Source organism: Saccopteryx leptura, chromosome 6, assembly GCF_036850995.1.
Source record: "Saccopteryx leptura isolate mSacLep1 chromosome 6, mSacLep1_pri_phased_curated, whole genome shotgun sequence".
In the NCBI taxonomy this organism is placed as follows: domain Eukaryota; kingdom Metazoa; phylum Chordata; class Mammalia; order Chiroptera; family Emballonuridae; genus Saccopteryx; species Saccopteryx leptura.
In genome coordinates, this window is record NC_089508.1 from 32,784,164 (window position 1) to 32,811,513 (window position 27,350).

At 49.6% G+C, this 27,350-nt stretch overlaps 1 protein-coding gene and 1 long non-coding RNA gene across 2 annotated transcripts in view; one reads left to right on the forward strand and one right to left on the reverse strand.

Moving 5' to 3' along the window:
* Positions 1 to 3,611: 3,611 nt before the first annotated feature.
* Positions 3,612 to 27,350, reverse strand: part of RAD51B (RAD51 paralog B) — a 603,012-nt gene continuing 579,273 nt past the window's right edge. Inside the window, exon 11 of the mRNA XM_066388052.1 lies at positions 3,612 to 3,953. Within this exon, the coding sequence (XP_066244149.1) occupies positions 3,946 to 3,953 (8 nt within the window). The 3' untranslated portion in view covers positions 3,612 to 3,945. The remainder of the gene's footprint in view (positions 3,954 to 27,350) is intronic.
* Positions 9,188 to 27,317, forward strand: LOC136407707 (uncharacterized). The gene is made up of 4 exons (XR_010751996.1): positions 9,188 to 9,237; positions 24,635 to 24,719; positions 26,149 to 26,252; positions 27,051 to 27,317. It is a non-coding gene; the product is annotated as an uncharacterized lncRNA (long non-coding RNA).

Genomic DNA, 27,350 nt, shown 5'->3' on the forward strand with positions numbered 1-27,350 from the left:
CAAAGTTCCTGTCACCCCCATATGGTGATTCTTGGAGCTCGACCAGGTTTCAGAGGTTTTATATTCAGAGTGGTAAGAAATCATCTCTGTGGCTTGTGGGATTCCGTACCTCTTTCCCTCCTTTCTGCCGCGCGGGGCTGTGGGTGCCGAGTGAGGGCTGCAGCCACTCGTCCCGTCAGTGTCTCAGTGCAGCCCCTTCATTGTCCGAGGATGGCCCCCCCTCCCGCAGGCGCCATGGAAACGCTCAGCACGGCCGGTCATGTCCCTGCCTCTGCGGCATTTCGTCCTGCGCTGCGTGTGAGTCTGACCATTTCCTCCCACTCTTAGCCGTGTCCCCAAGCACCAAACCCAGTAGAGTTTGGTCTCCGTCTCTACTTTTTTCGAACTCTGTTCTCAGCCTCAATACAACAGCAGCAAACAAACAAACAAAAACACCGGGTAGAAGTCTGAGAGCAAGAGCCCAGGCCGGTTTCCGCGGGGACAGCGCCCTCGGCCTCAGTTTCTTCAGACGTGAGGTCAGGACAGGGTGCCGCCTGCTGCCCGCCTCTCCCAGCCTGTGCTTCCCGCAGCCCTTTCCCATGTATGTTATGAACCTCCACAAAGGCCAGGGCTCCTCTTTTCCTTTTGGTTTTAACGTTCTCAGGGACTCTAGGAAGACAGCAACAGTTTGATGATCCCAGTAACCAAACCACATGGTGAAAATCACGGCAACCATCCGCCTAATAAAACCCATGGTTGGATGGAGACTTCGCGTTCTCAAACAAGACCCTGGGAATCCAAAGCTCTCCAAAGCTGCAGGTGACCAGGGCCTTGTTGAAGGCCCAGGGACGCTGGTTGATGGCTGCAATTCTCTTTTCCAAAATAACCACTTTGAAACCTGTTAATTACAGACACACCACCAGCCCCCCCAGGACCAGGGCTTCCACCAGGGAGAGCCCAGCTCCAAGGCTGACCGCTTCCATGATGCTACACATGCTTTGTGTTGGGTGAATGAACTTCACGATGAGAATCCAAATTAATTAAAACCACATGGCCACTCCCCTCACCCCAGCCTCTTACCCACCCACCCCTCCCCTGGAGACAGGGGCCAGTTCAGTCTAATTTGGTCCAGTGTTTTTGTTTCCTAAGATCTGTCTTGGGCTCTGGGCCATTAATAGGTTGCAGCTGATTTTAATCTACATGAATCAGAGACCTCGCTGCTTTGGTTTTAAGGAGATTACAAATTGTGTGTCCCACAAATGGGATGGAAGGGAAAGGCCCTAGATGGGGAAGGGGAGGGGGACAGATCTGGGAAGGAACAAAAACTCGGCTCCCCATTAAGCGGGTGGGTTTGAATGAGCCTGTACTCTCTTAAAGCTGGGGGGAGGGGAGTGAAGAGGAGGGGGGGAGGGTCTTGCTGCTGTGACCCCCACGGCAGGAACCCAGCCCCCGGGCCTGAGGAAACAGAGTTAAAATCAAGGATCTGGATAAGCCGGAAAAGTCCCCTCTACTCACCTATTTTCAGTAAGTGAATGTCCCAGGTTTTGCTGGGCACTGATCATAAGCTAACGCAGGAGTCAGCAAACTAAGGCTACGGGCCACATCCCTGAGAACCCCACACTCTCGTCTCACAGATGAAGAAACAGAGTCACTTTGATAAGCACCTCACTGAAGGTCATGGGGGGGGGGGAATAGGCAGAACTGTTAGGAAGAGCAGGGCCTTTGCATTACAGAAGGATTTTCCGCTCAATGCAGGGAGCCGGGCCCTTTAACGTAACGCCACTCCCTTGTGCGTGTTGCATCGGCAGCTTTACAAAGTGTGTTCATGTATGGTTCTACAAACTGTCCAATGAGGGGCTCAGAATCACAGAGCCCCGTTATTTAGATAGAGAACCGTAGCAGTGATTATCAGTGGGTGGCAATGAGAATCAGGCCAGACTGCACATACCTCTGGAAAAGAACCTCTCACTAAGGCCCAACGGCCCGTGAGTGCTGGGGGTTACCCAGCCCAGGCCTTCTGGACCCTTGCTGACCCTCATTCAATTAGGACCCCAGGCTGCCCTCCACTGTCCTCTACGTGTGCCTCTAACACAGCCCTTGGCCTTCAGGGACTTCCAGGCTCACAGGGGAAGACACAGGAAGGGGAGAATGATGAGTCCAGGACAGGCAGAGTGATGGAGGGGTACAGGGGTGCTTGGGGAGAACAGAGAAAAGGAACGAACCCCTTCTTCCCTAGTAGCAAATCCCTTTGCACGGAAACCTGTGTAAAGAGCCTCCAATGCAAATGTGACTGGCTGGAAACGCCATCAGGCCCCCTTCCAAGGCCTCGCGGGGAGGATTGCTGGGATCGTTGTGGGGACAAGCAGGAAAGCCTGAGAAGTCAGCTTCCTCTCAGGGACTAGCCCTGGCAAGCAAACGATGACACCGAGAACAATGCTGCCTCGGAGCAGGAGGGGACATGCAGGCCTCTTTCCATAGGGACGCATTTCCTCCGGAGCCAGGCCCTGCTCCCAGGTGGGGACCCTCTGGCCAGGGCAGGACATCTTCCCATGCTGCCATCACAGTGACCTAGAACACTCTGGAAGGTGGTTATGTTGGGCTCTAAATAGAATCACAGGTCAACAGACTGCCACCTCTGTGTCTAGGTCCCCAGCAAACAGGAGCTGAGAGGTTCTATACAGGACAATGGTCTCTGTCTCACTGCCCCCATATCCACTGCTATCTTCAGGCCCCTTTCCCTTGGCGAGCTTCTCCCTGAACTTTAGGCAGTGCCTCAACGGAGGTTCAGAAGTCACTGAGGAGTCACATGGCCCAATCTTTAGAGTCCTGCTATTTTCCTAAGGTGTCTAAGTGACTAAAGATTGTGAATCGCCTGGGGGTGATGGAGGGACCCCAACTGTGCAAGGGTGGGATACAAAGCAAACTCTTTCACCATAAATGACTGAAGTCTTACACTGGACCAGGGCAAAACCTGGAAAATGTCCCATCAGTGCCGCGGACCAGAAAATCTAGTAATTGTCCAGGTCCTGAGTGAGAACAGTACGGAACAAAGAAATAAACTCAGAGAGAAAAAGGATGGGATTGGGAGGTCTCTGCACAGCTGATAGCTTGCAAGAGCAAATCTCCACCCTCAAACCGCTTTATTTATAGGGCAGAGCAAAGTCATTAGCAAATCAAAGAGATCTCTGATAGAAAGTCACATTTCTAAGGCAACCCAAGAATTCTCCCAAGTGCAGAAAACCCTCCACCCTGCATACCATTTTAACTTCGCAAAACAAAGGGTAAACGTAGCTAACATGGAGGTGTGGAGAAGGGCATGTAAATTGCCTTTACCAACTTAAACAGAGGTTGTGGGGAAGAACTTAGCCTTTAGCAACTTAAACAAGTGAGGTGGGGGGATGCGAGGAGTAGAAATACTCAGCTTCATAGCCAATATGGAGTTGTGGGGAAGAGCTTAGCCTTTAGCTTAAGCCTTAAACTGTGAGGGCTTTGCCAGCTCGCAGGCTCCCACACCTCAGCATCTTTGGGTCCCACCCATTGATAGGAACTCTGTGCTCAGAAATGGCTTTAAGCAGGGCTTTGAGCTTGGGGAACAGCCAAGGAAGACTGTCTGTGTGGACAAGGCATGGTTCCTGTGACTTCTACCGCTCAGTGGGCCTCTAGCATATTTCCTGAGGGGAACTCTTTGATTCCATCAGCCCAAGGGGTTGTGGGTATAAGCCTCACAGCTCTGTTTTGTCTGCACTTGGTTTCTGATAGGTTCAGGCTCTCTGTTCCGTGGAACCCAACAGCCAGGAGATTTTTGCTACTACTTCCTTGAATCTAGACTAGAGGAGGAGCAGAGAGAGGCTTATGACTCCCACCCGGGAGCATCAGGACCCCAGCAGGGTGCAGGACACCTGGCCCAGCCAGGCTCTGCGCTGTGCTGAAGAATGATTGTTGGCTCTGTTGACTTTGGTAATGGCTTCATGGCCCTGGAAGAGATCAGAATGCACTATGGTTAATTAGCAGCCACTGAGCATTCATTACAAGCTAGGTGCCACATGGATGAACACACCAGCAAGACAGAATCTGAGAAGGTCATATGCCAAGGAGTTGTTTGTAGAGTACAATTTCTCCCCATCTAGAAGCGTGCAGAAATGTCTGCCCATACACATGCCACGGCAGGGTTGGGCCACACTCTAACTTTGCTGCAGATGCCAGTCCAAGGACCCTGAGTGGTCGGGGGCCCTCAGATAAAGAGTGCTTAAGGTCTGCTCTCCCCTTCTGTGCCATCTAAAGGCGGGCCAGAATGAAGCGAGTGAGAAAGCTCATAAACACTTCCTGGGGCTGGGCTCCCAAACTAAAGCTGAATGGAGCAGGCCAGACAAGCTTAAAAACACATAAACACATGAGAACGTCTGGCTGCTATTGGCTGAGTGGTCTGGGTGCTAACATGGCTTCAGAGCATTGAAAAAGGGCAGGGTTTTACAATAAGAGTGCTCCTTCTCGCCCGCCCAAGCAGATGAATGGGAATTGTGGGCTAATATTGAAAACTGATTCCATTGGTCCTTCAAAAAACACAGGGCAGTGACCAACCCCATTCACTCTCCTTTCCCACCCTCTCGAAATACCCTCTCCCTCAACTCTCCTCTCATACCTGGAGCTTTTGCTCTAAACCATATTTTGTATCCTGTATAAACAAGGACTGGTAACTCATACAGGAAATGAACTTCACAAGCATTGAATGTGTACCAACCTGTGGTATGGGGAGTTGCCAGATTTTTTTTTTTCTTTCTGAGAATTTTCACAGACTCTTGAAACTTTGTCTCAGCGTCCCCTCTGCACACCTGGATGCACGCACAGCCACCACCCACTATGAATGGCCTGAAGGTGACAGGGACTCCAACAGAGCAGTGCACCATGCACACACACCTGAATGCAAAATTTCCCCTCAGTTTCCCCCAAACACATAATCAGAAATATGTGTTCATATGCAGATATGCTCCTGTTCTTGAAATTCCCCCTTGGTTCCTTGCACACACCCCCCCCCATATATAAATTTGAGCATCTAAGCTTGTGGGCACTCCCAGTCACGTTCTCTAACACACACAGAAATTTATGCCCCCTCAACATATCCCCAGCACACAGGAACTGAGAGCCAAGAAGTTTACATTCACCTGTGAACACACACACACACACACACACACACACACACACACACACACACACACACAGAGCTATTTTCCAGCTGGCTCAGTTACAGCTGTGACAGACAGGTCTGGGTCTGCTTGCTATTGTTTCTCACTTGGCTCTAGTGGGCGTTGGTGTACCAGAGAGGTGTGCCATCAGTTTGTAGGCCTGAGTGTTGGGAAGGTAGCTTTTTAAAAGTACATGTGGATGGCAGCACGAAAAGCAGGGACAAAGGCATTCCTTCCAAACTCCGGCCTGAGTTTCACCCACTAATGAGCTCTGTTCTGGATTGTTGGGGGGAGGGGTGTTTCTTTATTCAGCTGAAGAATTTCCAGAAGTCCTGTTTCAGCATCCTGCTTTGCCACCTCCATCACTCCCGTTTTTTCCAGGCCCAGGATGCCCGAGGGCAAACTGTGCCTGAGTGGGAGGCCCCAGCCACACGAGCGAAAGCTAATTTGGGTAGAAACGAAAGGAGATGAAAATGAGCCCCTGGTGAACGCTATCCCTCTGGGAACTTTGGCTTTAACAATATAATAATAAAGAAATGCACATGGCTTCACGTCGTGGATCAGTTCTTGGAAACTGTGACTTGAAGCAAAACGACGTCTAAAGAAACCAATTTTACCATAGGCTAATTCATATAACCAAGAGTTAAGTTTCTATACTTATTTCTGGTCACAAAACTTGTAAATAAAGACCTTAAACACTTCTAATATTAAACATTGAAATACATGTGAGCTCTACATACATTTAAGAAAGAAGAATAAAAACAAGTAAGATCGTTATTTTCCAACCCAGTTATTCCAGTTCAGGTTCTCAGGTGGTCGGAGCCACTTCCGGATGATCAGAGCTTCAGGGCTCCAGGTGGGATCCATCCCAAGGCCCCCACACACCCACATCCACACTCGCTTAGACCGAGACAATGTAGACCAGTTCACGCCACACGCACATCTTTGGGATGTGGGAGGAAACCCACGCAGACATGGGGAGAACGTGTGAACTCCTCTGAGACGGTGGTCCTGTCCGGGAATCGATTCTTTTTCCTCGTTAGTGTTGTCATGAAGCCACGTTGAATGAAATGACATTATGCAAGGATGAGCTGTGGACAGAACTCCCTCTCCCTCCCAAGACAGCAGTAAATGTTGCACTGCATATACAAAGGGGGGTGCTGTCTTTGCATTGACGATTGAACTGGCTCCTGTACAAGCTTCTTATCTCCAAGAGCCAGGTGGACTTGCGGCATCTAAGACACTAACAAGCCCAGGGTGCGTCCTGTGTGGGTCTGGGCAGCGGGAATGCCTACCACTGCCTCGTGCACACCCCACGGCTCGCTCACGGTAGGCACACCGGGAGTGTTGCAGATTTGTTACTGTGTGCCACTGAACAGTGGCAAGGGGCTGGCTAGAAGGATGTGTACGTCATCCTCAGTGTTGCTTGTAAACTCCACTCCACTCCCCTTCCCAGCAGAGTCCTTTCTTCAAGTAAAACTTTACAAGGAGGGCAGATGAGGTACTTGTGTGTGTTGATGGGAGGGCGGGGTTCCATCTGCTCTGGCTCCATCACCGCTGGGACTCTCTGAGGGGTACCTTGGATCCCAGTTTGAAAACCACTACTACAGTGCAGGCCCTTTCCTGTATGAGTTACTGAACTTTATACCCAAGAAAACACACAATGACGGAGAACTGCTAGAAATGTGACAACCCTTTCACGTTAGCCTTGGCTTTACATACTACGGAGACAGGCCGTAGCCCATATTGGGTGTGGCGCAGAGAGTTAGGGACCCCTCGCAGAAACACCACAGCCCTCCACAGGACTGCGGCTCCCCAGTCGAGAATCACTGTACAGGAATTAGGGGAGAAGCAAGAAATAAGACCAGGCGCCTGGATGGAGCCACACAATGAAAGGGCTTCAAGGTCCAGTGGACTTTGTGCTTAATGCTATTTGGCATTGGAGAGCCATTAAAAAGCCGTGTGCAATTTGGATTCTTATATTTTTAAAGCCAAGAAATGACACGATGGTGGGACGTGAACTAGCAAAGAAAGGATCACTCCTTTGCGATTAAGCCGCCTTTCCCGTCCCCAACTGTCTGAGACTCATCCCCTGTGCCCACCGGCAGCAGCTACCCCCAGACCTTCATGGATGGCTGTTCTCCAGCCTCCACCATCAGAGGTGCTTGCTATCTGGTGTGGCACACTTACAGTGGGTGCCCCAGGCCAGGCCCCTGGGCCCTCAGGGCTGTGAGCACCCACTGAGGTATACAAATGAACACATGCCTGAATGAAAGAATACGCATAGAATTATACCCAGAGAAAGAGGGACTTAGACTGTGTGCAGGCAAAAGTGAGGTCCAGTTCCATGGCTCTGTCCCAACCCATTTCTTGACCTTCTGACCCCCGAGCCCCAAACTTCTCAAAGAAGAACTCGGCTTTATTTGCTGAGCCAGGGGACACCATTCGTGGTAACGTGCAACCCAGGTTTGGGGAAAGAGGCTGTGCACCCGGGTTCCAGCTCTGCTCTGTGCTCTGTTTGCCTTGGGGAGAACTGCTATGGATTTTGGTACCCAAGCCTGTGCGTGCCTCAAATGAGGGGGCTGTTAAACACGCGTCTACCGACTTCAGAACGGGGCCGTGGGGATGAAGACGTAATTAGAGCCTGTGAACGCTTTGAGCTTCCCGGATGAAAGACAGCACTGTGAAGTTTTATTATCTACCTACTCTGCTTTTTTATTGTTCCAGTTCCCTTCTGTTTTTCCTTTTGGGGGTCCGTGTAAACTTTATTAGGTATTAATTTCAAAAAAGGCCTCCTTGCACCTCAGAGCAGGATTTTATTTGGTGCCTTAGAGAATTTCTTTCCATAACCCGGACCCTCAAAGGATTCCTCCCGGTCAGGGTGAAAGGGGCTTGCATGAGCTCAGCGGCTCGGTTCGGTTCAATTCCACAAATATTTATGGAACATCTATTAACGTGGGCCTCGCCCGGAGGGGCAGGGCAGGACTGGGAAGAGTGGGGCAGGTTTATAAATCTCGGAGCCAGGCTACCTGAGGGCTGAGTTCTAGATCGACCAGTTCCATACGTGTCCTCAGAGAGCCTTGGTCACCTCTCGGAATCTGTAGCCTGTGAAATGGAAACAATCCCATCCATCTCATGGAGCAAAGTAAAAAATAAAAAAGAAGCTAAATCTCCCAGTGAGGAGTGTGGGGGAGGTCAGTAATTTCCAGATGCCTCCTTCCCTCTGTAGGGTCTGGTCTCCGGAGAAAGGGAAGGAGATGCCTCTATCCTCACTTCTGTTCCTCCTTCCTGAGGCCCTCTGTCCATCCCTGTTCATCCATTTTGGAAAGAATGCTGGTTAAATCAGCGGTTCTGGAACCTATTCTCATCTAGGCCCCCCCCTCCCCCGGCCACCCCTGCGCTCCTGGGCAACCCACTTCTTCCATACACCCCCTCCTCTACCCCAACACCTCCAAGCCCTCCGCAGTAGAATCCTGTTCCTTCCTCTCCCAAACCCGTTGCTAAGGAGCAGAAAAGAACCTTTCCATTCTTTTAAGAAGAGGAGCACAGTAGAAATGACTTTGCTTTGTTGCACCCACTTCAGAAAAAAAACAAACTGTGGGCTCCATAAAGTGCTGGTCCTCCAAAGGCAAGCTTCAGCCAGGGTGGGCGGAGGCTGTCCCCGAGGCACCCGTTTAGCAAGGACGGACACAGTGTCCAAGGCAGAACCTGTTCACAGGTGCCCGCATCCCCAGGATCAAGCCTGGAAGATGCCCCTAGAACATTCCCTGACAGACACCTTTGTCTGATCTGAGAGAAGCATGCTAATGGCATCCACCTAGGACCCTGTCCCTCCCTGAATGAGGCTTCTTGCTGTCTCTCAGGTTGCCAGGGAGGGGAGCAGATGCAGGGAAGCCCTGGAATAGGCACCACAGAGGCCAACACAATTTAATTAAGCTTCTGATGCTTAGAAGGAGCCAGGCTTCCCACAGCCTTCCCCCCTCCCCCCCCCATGTATGGAGCTTTGAGGCAGCGTGCTCAGTCTGTTTGTTCTTTTAGAAGCGCGCCTGGGAAGCTAGGAGTTACTTGTTTCCGAAAGGTAGGCGCTCATCAGGTGGGTGGTCTTAGTGTTTTCTGTGTGCTTTGATTCCGTGCCTCTCCTTTTCAGGACCACTGAGGGGTTTATTCCTCCCTCTCGTAGCAGTGCTCGGGGGTTTGGCTGCACAGTGCATCCGTGCTGGCTTTTCCCACAGGCCCCGCAGAGGCAGCCCGGTTGCCTTTGGAAAGCCCTGGGCGGGTCCCCCCGGGGGGAGCGGGGCTGCAGCTGTGGGCCACCTCCCTTCTGCAGCGGGCTTTGATCAGTTTTCGTGGGGGCTGCATGCAGTCTGACCTCCCATCTCCAGCGTCTCTCAGGTGGAAAGTTCTGTTCAGCTTGTCTGTGGCTTCAAAGGCTCTCCCTCCTTCAGGCTGGGACGAGACTGATAATGGTTCTCATTTTGTTGCCGTGTAATCTCCCAGCAGCCCCCATCTTTCCATTGACAGGCTTCTGCCTGTTTGCTTGGGCTGCTTTGGCCAAACTCAAACCACCTTTCTGGTTGAGGAAGCACATTGATATCCTCCCCCAGTGAGGCTCCTTTGATGGCTCAGACACGGCCTCCAGCCCAGACAAAGGTGACCGGGCCGCTGCAGCTGGGCACCTGGTGAACCAGACTCGGTGTTGGCAGCGTAGATGTCCCAGACGGGCAAGGGCTCCCTGAGCCTGAGAGTCTGTCGGGGGAACCTCCAGCTCCACCCTTCCCACCTCTGAAGTCCAGGCTGAGGGCAGCGCATGCTTTCTGCTCCGATCACTCCAGGAATCCAGCCATGGGGGCTGACCGCGCCCGCCCCATGCCCGTGCCTGAATCTGGACTCGGTGTAGGGATGGCCACATCCTGAGGTTGACTACATTTCCGCAAACTGGAGCTATTCACTGTCTTGAGCGGTAAGCACGAGGCCAGCCAAACTCGGGAAGTTCCTTTTTGCCTATTATTTCCAACAGTGTGGCCTTCTGGCCTCAGTTCTCTCTACTCAGGGTAAACATCCAGTCCAGGATTCACATCTGGCTTCCCCCTCACACTGCCAGTGACCCTGGTCTCGGGCTTCCCAGACCCCTAGACTGGGTGAAAGGACAAGGGCTGGCTGACCACGGTGGCCGGTGGCCGTGGCGGGTGTAGACAGGGTCGCTGCTCCCCCAGAGGTCCAGCGGGGCCCCCACACGGCCCTCTGTGTCTTACCACGCTGGAGGGGTTAGGCTGCACGTTGCCCTGTGGTTTCCTCATATTTAAAATGAGGGTGGCCAAGGGCAACAGGAGCGGTCAGGAGAGCATCCTTCTTCCCCAGCCTGATAGCACAGGGCTCTTCCTTCCTTTGATCATACTCAAAACAACTCCTGCAATAGAACAATGAGCCGGGAGAAGGCCGGAGGGGAATTTATTATGCTGTTGTCCTGTGGCACAGCCTTGTCTGACTTTATCTTGCGCAGAGGTCTGTGTGGGAGGAAGTCTGGCAGGCTCCTGGGTCGTCTCCCACTCCTGCACTCCCTCCAGTGTGGAATGCTGGGAGGACAGCAAAGAAGCCGCTGTGTTAGCCACACCCCAGCCCCAGCTACAGCAAGAGGGAGAGGGGCTTTGATCTCCAGAATTCTGACAGGGACTCTGGGAAAGGCATAGGACTCCTGACACCTACAGCCCACCTGAGCCCATCCTGATAAAGAGAGGGCCCCAAAGAGTGGCAGGATCTTGATCAGTATTAGTTCTGAACGCAGATGTCTTGCCCTCCATCTGCTGTTAAAGAGGGTCTGAACAGGTGCTCACAGCAACCTTAACCTTGATCAGTTCGTTACCCAGACTACACTGCCAGTGGTGCTAATATTCAGAAAGTAAACGAATCGTTGCTCGTCAGCCAGTTGGGTGCTGTGGGCACTGTAGGGCACCAGAACGACTGCTGTCATAACCCTGTGGATCGAGCAAAGGTAGACCTGGTTCAGGGTCCGACTCCACCATCATTCACTGAATGACCCTGAACTGAGCCTCAGTTTACTCATCTGTAAGATGAGGTTGAGAATACTGACCCTGTAGGGAGGGTTGTTTTGCGGATCCAATGAGATAATGTATATAAATCACCTAGCATGTAGTAAATGTTCTGTAGAGCGTGGTCTTTACTTTTGCCATCCTTTCAAATAGGTAGGAGGGGCTGATTTGACTTCCTTCCATCCTCAAGTGAGCTGTGAGCCCCACTCTCAGCTACCATGAGCCAATATGTGAGGAACACAAGAGGGAACAGACCCACGGCACGAACTTCCCCTCAGACACAGACCCATGTGCCCACTGTCAGTGCCAGGGCACCGGATCAGCTTCTGGTGCAGATTACTATCAAGCTTGCTCTTGATCCCCTTCTGAGACACATCCTCTGAAATTCCATGACTAATGCTGAGTCTACCCGGTAGCAACCAAACTTCAGCAGAGAACAATGGGTGTGGGTGAGAACACCTTAATAGCCAGGCTGTTGTTTGCCAATATTTTGTTTTGGTGGTGGTAAAATGGATTTTCTAAGCGAGATGAATAGGTATGGACATTTCTCTGCCTTTAAAATTTCTACAGTCTGCGAGAAGAAAAGCAGTAAGGCCCCTAGACAGAGATGCGCCACACCTGGGTGAAGTCTCCCCACCTGAGTGTTCTCTTTGAAATTGTTATGTGCTAAAGTTATAGAGGAAGAAAGTTCACGCTCCCATTTGCTCCAGATTTATTTGAGGAACAGGAGGAGACCTTATAGTGTTGTGATTCCAGAACAGAGAGGATTTGGGACTTAGAGGAGAAAAAAATGCCTGTACGAAGAACGTGGGACGTGGGGACTTCCCGGTGTTAACTGGGGCAGAAAGTTGTAAGTCTGATGACTGAGCTGTTATTCACTATGCCTTAACCCATTCACTTACCGAACCTGGGCCTGCCATGGTTCTGCAGGCAACGGGCTAGGCCACTGGCTAGAAGAGCCAGAGAAGACCCAGTCCCCGTCCTTGCTGCCTGTAGAGCTAAGTGTGAAAGCAGGGCAGGCACACTGAGCATGTCATGGCCATCTTGCAAGTAAGTGCTCAGAGAGAGGGCTGCAGGAGCACCGGGTGTCACCTCCGGGGGCAATGGGAAAGGCTTCCCAGAGTTGGTGACATCTGAGCCTAGAGCTGAAGAAAGATTAAGACAGGGCATGAGCGTTGCAGGCAAGTAAGCACAGCATCCGCATTGGCCCAAAGGCATGAAAACAGGTGGCGTGTGTGGGGAGCGCAGCATCTGGAAGGCTGGAGAAGGCTTCGGGGAAGGAGAGAGGCCGTGCGGGCAAGTCAGAGCCGGCTGGGGAGGGCCTTGCATTTGACCCAATTCTTTCTGCTGACTTTTTCCTTTTTATGAGAACACCAGTCAAATATTTGCCATAAATCTGTTCTTTTACTTCTCTCAGTAGCCCCTTTACGCAGATAAAGGCAGGGAGGCTCAAAAAGTAATTACCTCAAAAAGGGCCGCATACATCGCAGGAACATATAGGGAATGCCCGGAGTGACTGATAGGTTGCCACTGGAGAGGGTGGGAAGAGGATGGGTTCAGGGAGGGCATGGGGCTTTAACTGCATCGGTAGTTCATTTATTTCTTAAAGCAGATGGTGGGTGCGAGGATGCTCTTCATGCCTTTTTGTACGGCAAAATTTTCCTAGTGGCTTTTCAATGGACTAGTCCACTTTCCACTGCACTGACCATACTAGGGCATCATCTCTATTGGAAAGTTTGCCTTGCATGGAGCCTGGGGAGCCCTGGGGAGCCCTGGGGAGCCTAGGAGTTGCCCCTTTCGTGTTCCAGTGCCTGCTGAGCTTCCCACTGTGGTGGCGTGTAAGTCACTTTTTTTTTAAATTCCCTTTGCCAAGGTCTCAGAGGCCATACTTCTACAGAAAAAGCAGGACAGAGAGGTTTGAGCCTGGCCCTTGGGTGGACTGCTCACAAAAATGAGGGGATCAGGGAACATGTAGATACTTGAGTACTTTCAGCCTTTTGTACAGTGCATTTTCACCAATGAAATAAAAGTTGGTTTTGCATCTCATTTGCATAATCAACAACTTTCTTTGGCTTGTCATTTGCCTTTCTGATGTTCTTGTTTAATAAAAAAAAAAAATCAAACGCTTCTTTTTTTATCGCTTCATATTCATTTTGAAATATTCCCTAAATTTTGTGAGCAGTATAGAACTGTACTTCCAACTGAACCCTACTTTGTGTCCTCAGGGAGGGCTTCTATGCTGCTTGATGGACAGGTGCTCCAAGTTCTTTTACAAGTGAATTTCCGTTTAGTTACACTGTTTGCTTTTCCTGCCAGAGCATCCTGCCCCCTCCAGGGCAGTCCCTAAGAGGAGACCCAGCCCCTGCCTTCCTGGTGTGCAGAGCTTAAAACAAGAGCTCTCTGCCCATCGGACATCCTTACCATTTCCAGCTATTGAGTGTAATCAGGTGTTCCAGGATCTGATTTCAAAGCCCAAAGCCAGAGGACTCAGAGGAATCCTCTCTCCCTGTTGCTCCAGTGGGAGACAAAGGGGACTGAACAAACAGGATGTGCCGAGAGCTGCACAGAGCACAGAGCGCAGCCCCAGGGAGACAGGCGCACGGGGTGCAGAGTTGAATAGATGGCCCGCAAGCTGGGGCGTTGGCATGAGTGGATAATCATGTCCAAGAGGAATGAGACGTGAGACAAGCACAGACACAGTGATTCATCTGACAGCCTCTCTGGATGGTTCTTGATAGACAGTCATGTTCTTCCAGGTTCTGCGAGTTATAGAATCCGTGTCTTAGAAGGTCCCGACTCTGGCCGTTTACCTTGTTGAGAATGTTGATATTTCTAGAAATTAGAGAGAACTTGCCATGCTTGTGGGTTGAAGAGGGGCAGTCCTCAGGGATTGACAAGTCAGGACTGCCGTGCAGTGTTGGTAGAGAAGGCCTATTGCTGCAGTACAACATTTGGGTCCTGAATTCATTTGTTTCTGCCTCTGTTCTGTCACTTTTATCCCTGACTCTGATTGCCAGGTTTGGGAACTTACATCTAGTAAACTGTCTCAATCATTCACTTGCAAAAGAGTTTAAAGTCATTCCAGAGAACAGGACCCTTCCCAGGAGGATTTTTCCCCATTAAGAATATTAAAACAATGTTCATCAAGACCAGACTTGAAGGCAAACAAAGGTCATTGAGGCAACAAGGGTAGGAAGTGACTTACATTGGGAGGGAGGGGCCCCTTGGAGTAGACTGGCCGCCTTACCAACGGCGAACTTAATGGTATCTGCCCCCAATTCACCATTTTTTTTAGAGATACTGTCACTGGTGCTATCAAGCCAGGGTGCTTGGAATGTGACCTACAGGCACTCTGCTTCTAATGGTTCCTGGGGGTGTGTGTGTACCTGGCATTTGCATTTGGTGGGCGAGGCAGGAAGAACAAATGTCCCCCCGTCTAACTCAGGACAGCCCCATATAAGTGAATAACTACCTCAGCCTTCCACTACTTGAGCAGGACTGAGTGTCTTTCTGACCCTCAGCTCAACCCTGCGCTCCTCCAACCTCGTGTCTTTGATCATGAAACCTCCAGAAAGAGTCTCTTCAGCCCACTCTTGGTTCTAGATGAAATAAAAAAGCACCCAGAAAACGAAAACCTGCCTGATATCTTTAGTTCACCATTGCCTCTCAAGGCAACTCTGAAATAAATTTGAAAGTTTCCAAGAGAACATTTAATCTGGCAGAAAACATCAGACTCATGGAGATGCTTTCTCCCAGAGCTAGAGTTCTGGGAACCGGAGATTCAGAGGCTGCCTCCACAAAATAGGCCTGGGCCAATACTCACTTGTGATGTCCCTATACACAGTGTAAACAGCTGGCACGCTACACTTCGACAATGGCCAAGAAAGAAAATTCCAGGGGAGAGCGGGTATATGAAAAGCACAATGAACATGCTAGTTATAAATGATTGCTGTTTATGTCACAAGACAATATGATTGGAGCTTTTCCTTAGTGTGGGGTCCAAGGGAAGGGAGTTAGTTGCACTAAATGGCCTAACTAGGGCTGATTTTTTAGCGGTGGCAGGGGGAAATCAGCAGATACCATTCAGATTTTTCTTAAAGGGACAGACATGATGAATTGATCATTCTACTCATAAAGCAAACGGCCTTCATCAAGAATTTGACCTCTAGGGAGATTTTGAGCACAAAGTTGTGCTGTCTTTCAGAACTTGATTTATGATTCCAGATGAACCACCAGTACTCTGGGGTTATCCAGACAGGGAGGGTGAAAAAGGCAGGCCTGTTACTCAAAAGATGGCAGGAGACCCCTCCAGGTGAGCTAACTGGACAAGAGGAAGAAGTAAGCCCACCTGGGGAAGGCACCACCAGGAAGAAAAGACAAAGACCGCCCCCCTCCCTGTTTCCTGGTGTGGCCAGGAGACAGGTCTACCTGAGGGAAACCCAGGGGGATGGACTAACCTGAAGTCTGTCTCAGAGGACTGGAGTTTGAGCAGAACTGAAATCTGGGCTCTGTCACTCATGGTGTGACAGCTGAAGCACTGTAAAGCTGAATGCATCCCTCACCTGTAACATGGGGTTAATGGCGCCTGGCTCAGAGGGTTGTCAGGGAGGTAAGTGAGCCTTTAGTGAGCACCTTACATGTGCCAGGCCTGGTATGAGGTACTGGATCAGAGGTCCCCAAACTTTTTACACAGGGGGCCAGTTCACTGTCCCTCAGACCCGTTGGAGGGCCGGACTATATAAAAAAACACAACTATGAACAAATCCCTATGCACACTGCACATATCTTATTTTAAAGTAAAAAAACAAAACGGGAACAAATACAATATTTAAAATAAAGAACAAGTAAATTTAAATCAACAAATTGACCAGTATTTCAATGGGAACTATGGGCCTGCTTTTGGCTAGTGAGATGGTCAATGTGCTCCTCTCACTGACCACCAATGAAAGAGGTGCCCCTTCCAGAAGTGCGGTGGGGGCCAGATAAATGGCCTCAGGGGCCACATGCAGCCCGCAGGCCATAGTTTAGGGACCCCTGTACTGGATAGACAATGGTGAAAAGGTTGAGTTTCATGGATTCCTTCTGCAGTGAACTGGGTACAGATACTGTCTAGCTTATAGTAGCTGCTTAACAAACAGACTGAAATCATTGCAGTTGTGCTGTATGGATCAAAGACAGGGGCAGCAGGTAAGGCCTTGCTGCTTGCTGGCCACTGAGCTGAGACCCAAATGAGGGCAAGCGTCCAGTAGCTTTGACTCCATCTGTCCTCTGCCCCCAACCCCTCTAATAATTAGACTCTGGCTGTATACATGGTGGCAGGCCCTTGGGCCTGACATTACACACAGCACTTTACAGTTTCAAAAAGCTGGTGGGAAAACCATCCGTCCAGCTATGTGGTCACTCCTGGGGATGAAGACTAGGTTAATTATTTCTATTCCCTTTTTACACATTGGGGAACCTGGACTCAGAGAGGTCACAGGAGTTCTTTGAGGGTGCAGAGCTGGAAGGTGGTGGGCTGGGGACCGGACCGATGCCTATAGCCTCCCCTGACTTGGTCTCAGACAGGTTACTGGACACCAGGAGCTATCTGCTCCACAGTGTCCACGTGAGTTTCTGGTGTCCTTGAGGACGTCTTCAGTTCAGAGAAAAGACTGTTGGGGACTGCTTTGGTTTTTGAAATTAGTATTTTACTTATTAAAGTGACACACTCAGGGAAAAACCCAGTTTTCCCTGAGGCTTTAAAGTTCACCTTACAAATCTATTTTATTCTAGTTATAAGTCATAGATGCTCAATAAACGTTTGCGGACAATTTACTCACATTTCAAAAGATCCTTCCTTGCCTTATGCCTCAACAATGAACCCCATCCAGTCCACCTAGTACATCCTGTGGCCAACAGCAAATCACACCAGAAGGGAAGAGCGGGCCTTGCTGGCGGCCTGGGGTAGCCTGGGGTAGAGGTGCCACCGCAGCAGACGGGACCGACGTCGGGGCCGGGGCTCCAGGCCTCCACCCAGCCGACCCCGCCAGGCTCTGCGCTGCTGGGCAGGGCTCTACTGGCAGACAAGAGGCACCTGAATGAAGGAAGATAGGAAAACCTTTCCCTTCCTCTGTTCTCTCTCCCCTTTTTATCCTTACTCTGGGAAAAAACCATGTGAGGGCAAAGCTGCATGCTGGTTTAGCTTATGCCTCTTGATCAGCAAAAGCTCAACGGGTAGCTTTGCCGCTCGGGCCCCTCCGAGCCCCTGTGGTCTGCCACAGCCCCTCCATAGTTGCTCTCTGCCTTGCTAAGCCCTCCCCTCTCCCCTCTGCCTCTAAACACTGGGCCTGTCCTTCCCACCCTCCTGCTCAGCTCCTTCCTCCCCTCCTTTCTTTGAGCCTCATGAGCTGCCCCTCCCCCTCCCCCACATTTCCCTCCAAACCCCACCAGCTCTTTGTTGCTGAATTCAAGGTTCTCAATACAATAAAGCTTTGATGATTTGCCCCAATTGAGAAGGAATGTCAGCTTAAATTAATGAACGGCCCGAATAATAGAATGTTCAGGCAAAGTTGGGTTGCTTTCACTTTGTAAGACATCCTTTCCAGGGAGAAGCCTTCACATTTAAATGCAGTAATAGCAAAGGCTGAGAAATGGGGCAATATGTCTTAGAGACTCTTTTAAATACTTGAACAAAAAGAGCCCCTTTCTGATTTCTTTGAATCTGAGTGTTTTGCTCCCAAAACCTTTCGTTTTTAGTGACCAACATGTCTTTTTATTACCATGATTTTACTGGGCTCTCAGAGACCCTGCATGGTTCCAGCTCCTGAATTCTGTATGACAGAGACCTTTCCACATCCAAAGTCTCTTCAGATATTTTCAATTTGCAATTACACGAGCATTCATAAATATGTATTCTCTTGGCAAAAAAAAAAAAAAAGAAACCTTAAAAATATCAATACATGAAAATAAATAATAAAAGAATCTGTGTCCCAGTTTATACCACTTTAAGATGGTAACAATGTATCATTTATGACAAACTATCCTGCACAAAAATCCTTTCTTCAGAGTCCTGTCCAAAAGAGAACCATCTATAGCTGACTGGGTCTTACTTTTCAAGACGAAGGCATCCCCGAGGAAGAAGGCGCTCAGCTCTGCGTCCACACTGCCATGCCTCCGTCCCTCCTTGCTCCTCACTGTGCCTCTGCCAGGAGCACTCACAGAGGGGGAGCGCAGATGACAAACGTCAACAATGATTAAATCTAGATGAGAGTGCTGGGTGTTCGTTAGACTGTTTTCTCTACACTTCTGAATATTTAAAAGTTTCATAATTTAAAAAGATTCTAAGAACCGCAAAACAGCCACATGACTCTTGGAACCAAAAGGATGGGTTCTAGTTACCGTGGTCGTGGTCCTCCTCGTCCTCCTCCTCCTCTTTCTCCCCCTCCCCCTCCCCCTCCCCCTCCCCCTCCCCTTCCCCCCCCCCTCCTCCTCCTCCTCTTTCTCCTCCTCTTCCTAGGGACTCCCAGCCCTGCTCAGGACAAGGCCAAGCCTCCTTTATGGGAACAGTAACAGAAGTAATGCGTGGTGTATTGCCCAGCAACACGCACACTTGTGCAAGCCCTTTTGTACATATTCTTCTCTTCCTTTAGGGGACAGGTAAGGCAACTTTTGTCTCCGTTTTACAGATGAGGAAACCAAGAGGTTTAGTGATACTACCTAACAATCCTGGCTCGGTTATTGCTTTGTCATTTGGCAGCAGGCATTGCTCTCGGCATCTACAAGTAGTAACTAATTCCGTGCTTACAGCTCTGAGTGACATGAATAAATTGCTCAAGATTACAAAGCTAGTGAGCGGTGGGCCGGAATATGAGCCCAGGCAGTGTACTCATGAGCCCGAATCTTAAACACCTGCATCCTTGAGTGATGACATTACAGATGTCTCTCCAGTATTCCAAGAGTGGAGGTCGGGCTGCCTCCGGGTCCACGCAGACTGTAAATGTCTTTACTTGGCTCACCCAATATTTTATCAATTTTGAATTGGTGCCATAATTTAAAGATCTTTTTTTAAGATTTCATTTGATAAAATCCATATATCTGGATTTTTCTCCTGGAAAAATCAGAAGTTGTGGTAGAATCAGGTGGGCATCCCACAAAGTAACAACTGGCCGGAGCTGAGTACATCCTGTCCCTGCAGGTCATACTCTTTCTAATCTGTCACAGTCCCCACTACTGCCATTTCCTGTGAACTGGCCTCTTTTTGCAACTTCGTTACCTGTCTAATGTGAGCATTTGAGTCTGCAAGCCCCCGCAAAGCAGAAACCTACAATCCTAAAGAAATAATAGAATGCAATGTCTTCCCTGGCACCATTGATGCACTACCCAAATCATATATGTATTTATCCATCTGTGTATTCATGCAACCATCTCTTCCTATTCCCATCCACCCATCCTTCGTCCGTCCGTCCATCCGTCCATCCATCCATCCATCCATCCATCCATCCATCCATCCATCCATCTTTTCACTCTGCCTCTCTCAGGCACCCTCCCTACCTAGCTTAGCTATTCTCAGATTGACTGCACAGTGTCACGCCTACCATTTCTTGATCAATATCTATGTCTACTTAGGATTAGAAGGGCAGCATCAGAGGATGGAAGATGATCTGATGAGGAAAAAGAGTTATGGCAGGTGTTATAGACTGAATTGTGTCCCCCTCCAAAAAAAAATTCAGGTGTTAAAGCCCCAACTCCCAATATTACTGTATTTGGAGATATGACCTTTTAAAAGAGGTACTTAAGAGTAAATGGGGTCAGGCCCTGCACAGTTGACTCAGCAGTAGAGCGTTGGCCCAACATGTGGAAGTCCCAGGTTCGATTTCTGGCCAGGGCACACAGGAGAAGCAACCATCTGTTTCTCTACCCTTCTCCTCTCCTTCCCCTCCCGCAGCCAGGGCTCCATTGGAGCAAAGTTGGCCTGGGCGCTGAGGACGGCTCTATGGCCTCCACCTTAGGTGCTTGAATCACTCTGGCTGCAACGGAGCAATGCCCAGATGGGCAGAGCATCACCTCCTGGTGGGCGTGCCAGGTGGATCCCGGTCAGGCGCATGCGGGAGTTTGTCTCTCTGCCTTCCCGCTTCTCACTTCAGAAAAAAAAAAAGAGAGTAAATGAGGTAATAAAAGTGGGACCCTAATCCAGTAGCACTGGTGTCCTTACATGGGCAAGAGACTCTAGGAATGCACACAAAGAAAAGACCATGTGAGGACACAGTGAGAAGGTGCCTGTCTGCAAATCAAGGAGAGAGGTCTCAGGAGAAACCTGATGGCACCTTGACCATGGACTTGCACTCTCGAAAACAGTGAGAAAATAAATGTCTGTTGTTTGGGCTTTTTGGTGGTGTTGTGTATGGCAGCCTTAGCAGACTAATACAGCAGGGAACTGTGTTCCATGTGTCTCCCCCCATCCATTTCCACCTCCCAGTCCCTACCCTCTTCCCCATGAATATGCAATCACTTAACACCCAAAACCACTTGGATTAATTACTAAGACAAGTGGTCAGCAATTCAGTTAAGGTCTGTTATTACTCCAGCGATGTGATGGGCTGGGAAGATACCACTAAAGAATTCCAGTGAGCTGCACTCGGGACATCTCACTAGACCCTGTGTACCTGAAGTAGGGAGATGCTGCCTGAGGTTCAAGGCACAAGACTCTGGAGCTTGAGGTGCGAGCATGAGACATAGTAGTAAAACGCCAGGTGGCTTATGGAACACCGAGTGCTACAGGTCAGAGCCTCTACTTGGTTGGGTTTAGCATGCTGTTTTGACTGGAAAGTCTGAGTCCAGCTTAAAACAGAGTGATGGCGAGAATAATTACTGTAAAACTGGCTTCATCTTAAGCCTTCCTATGAATTTCCTCCAGGTGTTCTAGTTAGAGAGGCTTATGTTATTAACACAAAGATAGGTAGGTGGTTGCTGATTAACCCCAGAGGGGACTAAAGAACTGGGAGAAAGCCAAGCTGGCTTCTGCTTCATCTCTGCATCAACTCTCACGATGCTGAAATGGTAATGACTCAGGAGCTGGGATGACGGTGTCGGAGGGAGGGAGAGGCTGGACAAACCCCAGATAGGTTCTCAGATCCCTGGGACAGTCAATGGCAGCAGACTCCCACCTGGGATTCTAAATGGAAGAAGCAGAGATCTGGAAGTGGTCCAGAGGCCCTGGCTCTAGAATCCCACGGCAGCAGGTTTAGAAACACCATCAGAACTACCTTCGTGGCCTCATAGGCTCCTAGGGAAACTGCGACTTTAGTCAGTAGATAAAAGTGTCAGTCACAGGACAAGGATTCACCAGTGATTTAATCAATACTGGCATCTTCAGAGTCCAGGAAGGAGCAGAGAAATGTTGGGTTATTTAGATTTGCCTCTAATTCACTTCTAGCCTTTTGTCCACTCAACAGGAATATGGGAATACTGAGATCTGAACTGGGTTGGGTTGGCCGTTTAACCATTTGATGAGGTATAAATGCAATGGTTTCTAATGAATAAAAGGCAAAGTCCAGTATCATAAATCAGCTTCTCCCCTAGTCCCTTCATTGATGTATGAATTCAGACAAAGCCTCTCTGGCTCAGTTGAGACAGGGAAACACCACACACAACCAGTCCTCTAAAAACACAAAAATCTGTGAAAACTGCCAGTGAAGAGCTTTGGGCATCCTGGGAGAACACAGATGGCAAAGGCCTCATCTGAACAGCATCCTTCGCTTGTGTCCTAAACCTTAGTTTGAAAGTAAGTTGCTTGGGACTTGTGATTCCAGGATCTGGGCCCAGGGCTCCACGAGGCCTGGAGGTGGGGGCCTAGGGAAAGGCAAGGACCTGGGGTGGGGACCCGAGGTCAGAAGAAGGTTCGGGGGATGAGTGGACTAGTGTGTCTTCCTGCTCTGGTCAGTCAGGGTTCATCAGTGAAATTTCCTCATGCTTCTGCTGATGTCCAGTTCTGAGGAAAGAGAATTTGCTCCAAAGATTGGGAGAAATAAGAAAGGTACTTGGATGTCATAGTGAGAATGAGATTTTCTTTACCCAATAAAGGATTTCATTTCCACTCCTCCTTCCACACCACACCTTCCTCAGTCTTCTGATATTTATAAATTTTAAGAGCTCTTTCTTCCCCCTTCACTTATCCCATTTGGGCGCTTCAACAAGGCGTGAAGCAGGACACTGGAGTCGGGGGTGGGGGTGGGGGTGAGCAGTAGTGGGGCCTAGGCTGTGACAGGGGAGGTCAGGGCTACGGTGACAACGAGGGGAGGAAGAAGCAGGAGAGAGAGCAAGTGTCCTTGCAGCAAGCCAGTGAAGGACGTGCGTGCCCTGGAGCTCATCACGGTGGCATCCTCTCAGCTCTCTGATGGAAGCGGCCTTGCCCACATCCGCTGCCGCTTGGGCAGCCATGCCTCCAGCTCCTTACTCAGCCCACAGCTGACCAGCTGGCTAGTGACCAGCGATGTTATCGGAGACAAAACAGTAAGATGAGCCGAAGCCAATGAGATTCTCTCCTAAGAATTTTAACTAGAAAATACCAAAGAGAAAAAGCCAATGGGAACTTCATTTGAAAGGCTAAAGTGTAGAACAGGGGTCCCCAAACTTTTTACACAGGGGGCCAGTTCACTGTCCCTCAGACCGTTGGAGGGCCGAACTATAAAAAAAACTATGAACAAATCCCTATGCACACTGCACATATCTTATTTTAAAGTAAAAAAACAAAACGGGAACAAATACAATATTTAAAATAAAGAACAAGTAAATTTAAATCAACAAACTGACCAGTATTTCAATGGGAACTATCGGCCTGCTTTTGGTTAATGTGATGGTCACTGTCCGGTTCCATATTTGTCACTGCTAGCCGTAACAAGTGATGTGACATGCTTCCGGAGCTGTGACATGTGCGTCCTGCGTCACTGGAAGTAGTACTGTACGTGAGTGATGCTGCGCTTTGTGGTGCCACCACATACAGTACTCCACATACAGTACTCACTGACCACCAATGAAAGAGGTGCCCTTTCCGGAAGTGCAGCAGGGGCCGTATAAATGGCCTCAGGGAGCCGCATGCGGCCCGTGGGCCGTAGTTTGGGGACCTCTGGTGTAGAGGGAGGAGCTCCGGAGACTAGGGTGGAAGTGCAGAGATGAGCAGAGATGCCGGGTACTGAATCCCTAGGGTCGCCTCTGCTTGTAGAGGCTTTCCAGTTCTAAGCCACCCTTCTCCTTAACAACACCTGTCCCCTTTCACCTGAGGTCACTGGGATTCTCCTCCATGCCCAGAGCCCATTACTAGTAGTTTGTACAAGTTCCACGTAGGGAATCTGCAACTCAAGTATTATCTAAAGACATTTGCTTTGGGGAGAACAAGTAGGTGGGATCCCTCAGCAGTCATGGCCTACCACCACTGCTTCCTTGTAAGCATCTTGTGTACTTGAGATTAGGTTTTAGGGAGGACATGGTATGACCTCATTTCTCCCTTTGTTTGGATGATGTCAGGGAAGGCCCGGATTATGCTTGAGTCTTGAAGACAGGAAGTGGTGCCATCTACAAAGAACTGGTCTAGTCTGAGAAAGTTAAGTCCTTTTTCAGTTTCCTGGTCTACAGATCGCTAAGAGGGAAGAAGCCTTAAAACCATGACTCTTTTACTCAGTTAAAAGGAGCGAAGAGGTGTGGCAGCCATGTTTGTTCACCAACAAGGTCTCGTGAGTCATGTCTCATCTCCGATTTCAGGCCTCAGGAGGACTAAACTGGAAGGAAAACTGAGAGCAGCTCTTGTCAGTACGAGCCCTCATCTATTATGTCCACAGCCTCTTGGAGATGTCCCCTGGCAAGGCTGCCATCAGCACTTGACTGGAAACACATGGAAGTGGCCCACTCAGAGCAGGAATTCATTATTAGAAGAAGAATAAGGGAAAGGGTGTTTTTTTTCTCTCTCTCTCTCTGCTGCAGGGAGAGCTGCTTTTTGGAAAAGTCACAGGGCTTACAGGGAATTTAAATCATGTCTGGTAACAAGGGGAAGAGTGGAGGTGGAAGGGCACATCTCCAGAAGACTCTTCACAGAAAGCACGATGGTCCTGTTCCACCTCAGATGTGTTGTTGGAACCAGACCACGGCTCCCTCTCCCCTGCTATCCTTTGCTCACATCACCAGCATCTGGTAGCTCCCAGGGAAAAGGACCCAGACAGACCACACCGGTTTCCTGGTCTACGCTTTTTCAAAAAAGTCCCCTGTAGACTCAAATAAGCCGCAAAACTATTTGGTCTCCCTTCCTCAGCCCCACCCCCGCCCCATAAGTCTTTGCTCTATACCCATTTACACTAAGGAAAAGGAGGGAACGTGAAAGGAGACCTCTGCCAGTTCACGGGGCCTAGCGGAATGTGGCAGACATCACAGGGTTCACTAACACCCAGTTTTGCTTCCCTTCAGGCTGCCGGGGTAGAGTAGGAGTCTGTACTTTCTACCTCCATGGAGCTGGGAGCAACCACTTAACGGCTTGGCCATGAGAGAAGAGGTGGGTGTTGTTCCTTTAAGCGCCAGTGCATAGCCTCTGTCTCCCTCCCCCTGCAGCGGCCGTGGTGGACGTGCTTGTTGGTGCTGAAGTGAGATGCTGAGTCATCACGTGGGGGACAGCGGCCCAGGAGACTTGAGGTCACTGAGCTTTCGGGGAGATGTTTGTTCAGGCGGCACATCTGTCCTGACACATGCCCACTATTTATTGGTCTTCTCTCCTCTCAGATCTATTTGAGGTTCTGGAGAACTTGTTGTGCTCCATCTGCAACCCCACCCTCAATGAAATTTAGGAAAGTAGGCAATGTGCTTCCTCCAACACTCAGGATATTATTCTGAGAAGCGTGATGGGCTTCTTCCATCTAAGCAAAAGAGGCCTCTGTTGAATTCTGTAGAGGAATAAAGAAAGTCCTTTCACAGACGTAGGACAGAAGTGATGGTGGCACTATTAAAACCAAATCTTGGGGGGAAAAATGACACTCCCAAGTGGTTTTAAGATGACAGTTTTTCTGTCAGAATCTGATATTTAGCACTTCCTCTTGCTTCGTACCCCTCCCCCCACTGCCTCATCCTCATTCCCCGGCTCCAGAATTGTCATTTGGCACGTCTGGGTTTTTGTGGGGTTTTTTTTGTTTTTTTTTTACAGGGACAGAGAGAGAGAGTCAGAGAGAGGGATAGATAGGGACAGACAGACAGGAATGGAGAGAGATGAGAAGCATCAATCATCAGTTTTTTGTTGCGACACCTTAGTTGTTCATTGACTGCTTTCTCATCTGTGCCTTGACCGCGGGCCTTCAGCAGACCGAGTAATCCCTTGCTCGAGCCAGTAACCTTGGGTCCAAGCTGGTGAGCTTTGCTCAAACCAGATGAGCCCACAATCAAGTTGGCGACCTCGGGGTTTCGAACCTGGGTCCTCCACATCCCAGACCGTCGCTCTATCCACTGCGCCACTGCCTGGTCAGGCACGTCTGGTTTTGTTGGACAAACTTTTACAACCTTGTCTCTGAGCAGGGACTTTGCTCACAACATACACCATAAAAGACATTATGCATAGAGTGAAGCACTTCTGGGTTAACCCAGATGGGTTAATCCAGAAACGTTCACTCTGTGGGCCGACAGGGACCACACACTTCTCAAGCTTCACCTGGATGGCGGCACATCAGCTAGGAAGCCGGCACAATGAGGTAGAAAAGGTTGGACTTAGTCTTACACGTGTGTATGTACACATACACCAAAGAAAGAAAAGTCACTGCATCGCATCCAAGTTCAATAAAAGTAATTAACAAAGCAGGATGCTTTTCCTAGCATCTCAAGGGTGGTACCAGCTTGGCAGGTTTTCAGCTCATGAATACTGCCTGTGTCTTCTTTCTTGCTAACATTCCCCGGGGCGATTTTCCTGCGCATGTCTCCTAACCTTTAATAATGGTGAGAAGAGGAGACAGCAGCGATGGGGCCTCTGCCGTGGTCCCAGCTCCACAGCCCAGGCTTCCTGCAGCTGCGTCTCCCCAGCGCCGATCAGAACACTGGCATCGCTCTGGTGAGTCGTCTATTTGGAAAATATCCACTGCGTTCCTATTATGTGTACAGTATTATGCTGAGTACTTTAGTGCCTTGAGGGTGACCAAGAGAGGCTGTGACAGAGGCGAATAGAAAGACAGCGTGGGTGGGGGTGATGCAGGATGCCCTGGGTTCCGATCCACGTTCGGTCACTTTCTAGCCAGAGACTAAACCCTTCTTGCTTGGGCCTCATCTGTAGGAAGGAATGGTGAGTCCTAACCTGTCAGGTGGTGAGGAGATTATGTAAGCTCAGGCGTGTACTGTGTGTGTGTCGGACATGCAGCAACACTCAATAAACATTGGCACGATGCAGAGACAGTGCTCCGGGGTCCCGTCCTGGCAGTACAGCTTGTGGTGAAACACCCTGGTGGGCCTCAGAGCTGGAAAGCACTGGGATTGGTTTGTTAATTGCTGGGTGTAGAGCACTGTCTTAGTGTGTACAGGGGTCAAAATAATAATAATAAAAAAAACAGTCTCAAGGAGGAAGCCATTTAATCTTTGACATTTGTGATTGAGATATGTTTTCCTCGTACCTTTTCAAGACGTTTCTGAGTTCCCTGTTTGAATGTGTGAACTGTTTAGCTTCTCTTTCTTGGCAGATAGTGAAAGTGCAGAAAGACTGAATTCATAGTCACAGAGAACAGAACATCTTTCCTAATTGTTCAAATACTCCCTGGATGTTTGAAATCAGCCAACTCATGTAATAAGAATTCATGGGAAATTTACACTTAATCAGCTGTGAAAACTCAGCTTGGTTTTCATACATGTCCTATTGAAGACCACAGGTTCTCACATCCCACCTCACTCAGAGGGAGCACAGTCGGGGAGTCGGCCTCCCCCACCTCTTCTAGGTCTTCCAAAGCCATTCGCACCTTCCACTGCCCAGAGTGCTGTTCCCTGCTTGCTCTCCAGGAATGCCGGTCCCTGGTTCACTGCAGCGGAATGAAACTCCTTCTTCTGCCCTTGCAGCAGGTGGCTGGAATGTGCCTCTATCATGTCACTTTATTTTATTCTGTTTTATATTATTGTTAGTAGTGTATGAGTCTCTTCCGCTCCTTGTAATAGAGTTCTCAAGGAC